Genomic DNA, 597 nt, shown 5'->3' on the forward strand with positions numbered 1-597 from the left:
AAAACTCTACTAATCTCACCTTTGTTATTATTCATTTACTAATGACATATCACCAAAATCTTGTAGAAGCACATAGCAAGAGAGCAATAATGATCACAGCACTTGTGCTAGGCGTTGTGTTTGTTTCTGCGGTTTGTGTTCTTTTAGCATGCCTGAAACTCAATAAGCGTCCAGGTTAGAGTTTTCTTTACTCTTGCTTGAGATTGTTCCTTTTATAATAGTTTGTTTGCATCTTCAATCATTTCCTTAGGAGAACCAAAGAAAGATAGAAGCGTAGAGCAATTGTTAAAGAGAATGGAAGAAGTTAATAGTGGTGATGAGCCTGCTTCTAACCAAGTTAAGCTAGAGGAGCTTCCGCTCTTTGAGTTTCAAGTGTTAGCTACAGCAACTGATGACTTCTCTCTCAGAAGCAAGCTCGGACAAGGCGGATTTGGTCCTGTTTACAAGGTAAATACACTAAACAGAACACTTTTTGAAAAGAGATTTGTATACAAAAATCTCATATTAATCTTTTCTTCAGGGAAAGTTACCTGAAGGGCAAGAAATTGCGGTGAAGAGGCTCTCAAGGGCATCAGGACAAGGACTTGAGGAGCTTAT

The 597-nt window shown here is 38.4% G+C and overlaps 1 protein-coding gene across 1 annotated transcript; it reads left to right on the top strand.

The window, feature by feature from the left end:
* Positions 1–33: 33 nt before the first annotated feature.
* LOC106322191 (G-type lectin S-receptor-like serine/threonine-protein kinase At1g11330) lies at positions 34–591 on the top strand (the record flags this gene model as incomplete). Its single annotated transcript, XM_013760327.1, has 3 exons — positions 34–174; positions 251–447; positions 521–591. Coding segments are annotated over exons 1-3 (401 nt in total), but the record flags the coding sequence as incomplete, so codon positions are not given.
* Positions 592–597: the final 6 nt, after the last annotated feature.

Source organism: Brassica oleracea, unplaced genomic scaffold, assembly GCF_000695525.1.
Source record: "Brassica oleracea var. oleracea cultivar TO1000 unplaced genomic scaffold, BOL UnpScaffold09340, whole genome shotgun sequence".
NCBI classification, from domain to species: domain Eukaryota; kingdom Viridiplantae; phylum Streptophyta; class Magnoliopsida; order Brassicales; family Brassicaceae; genus Brassica; species Brassica oleracea.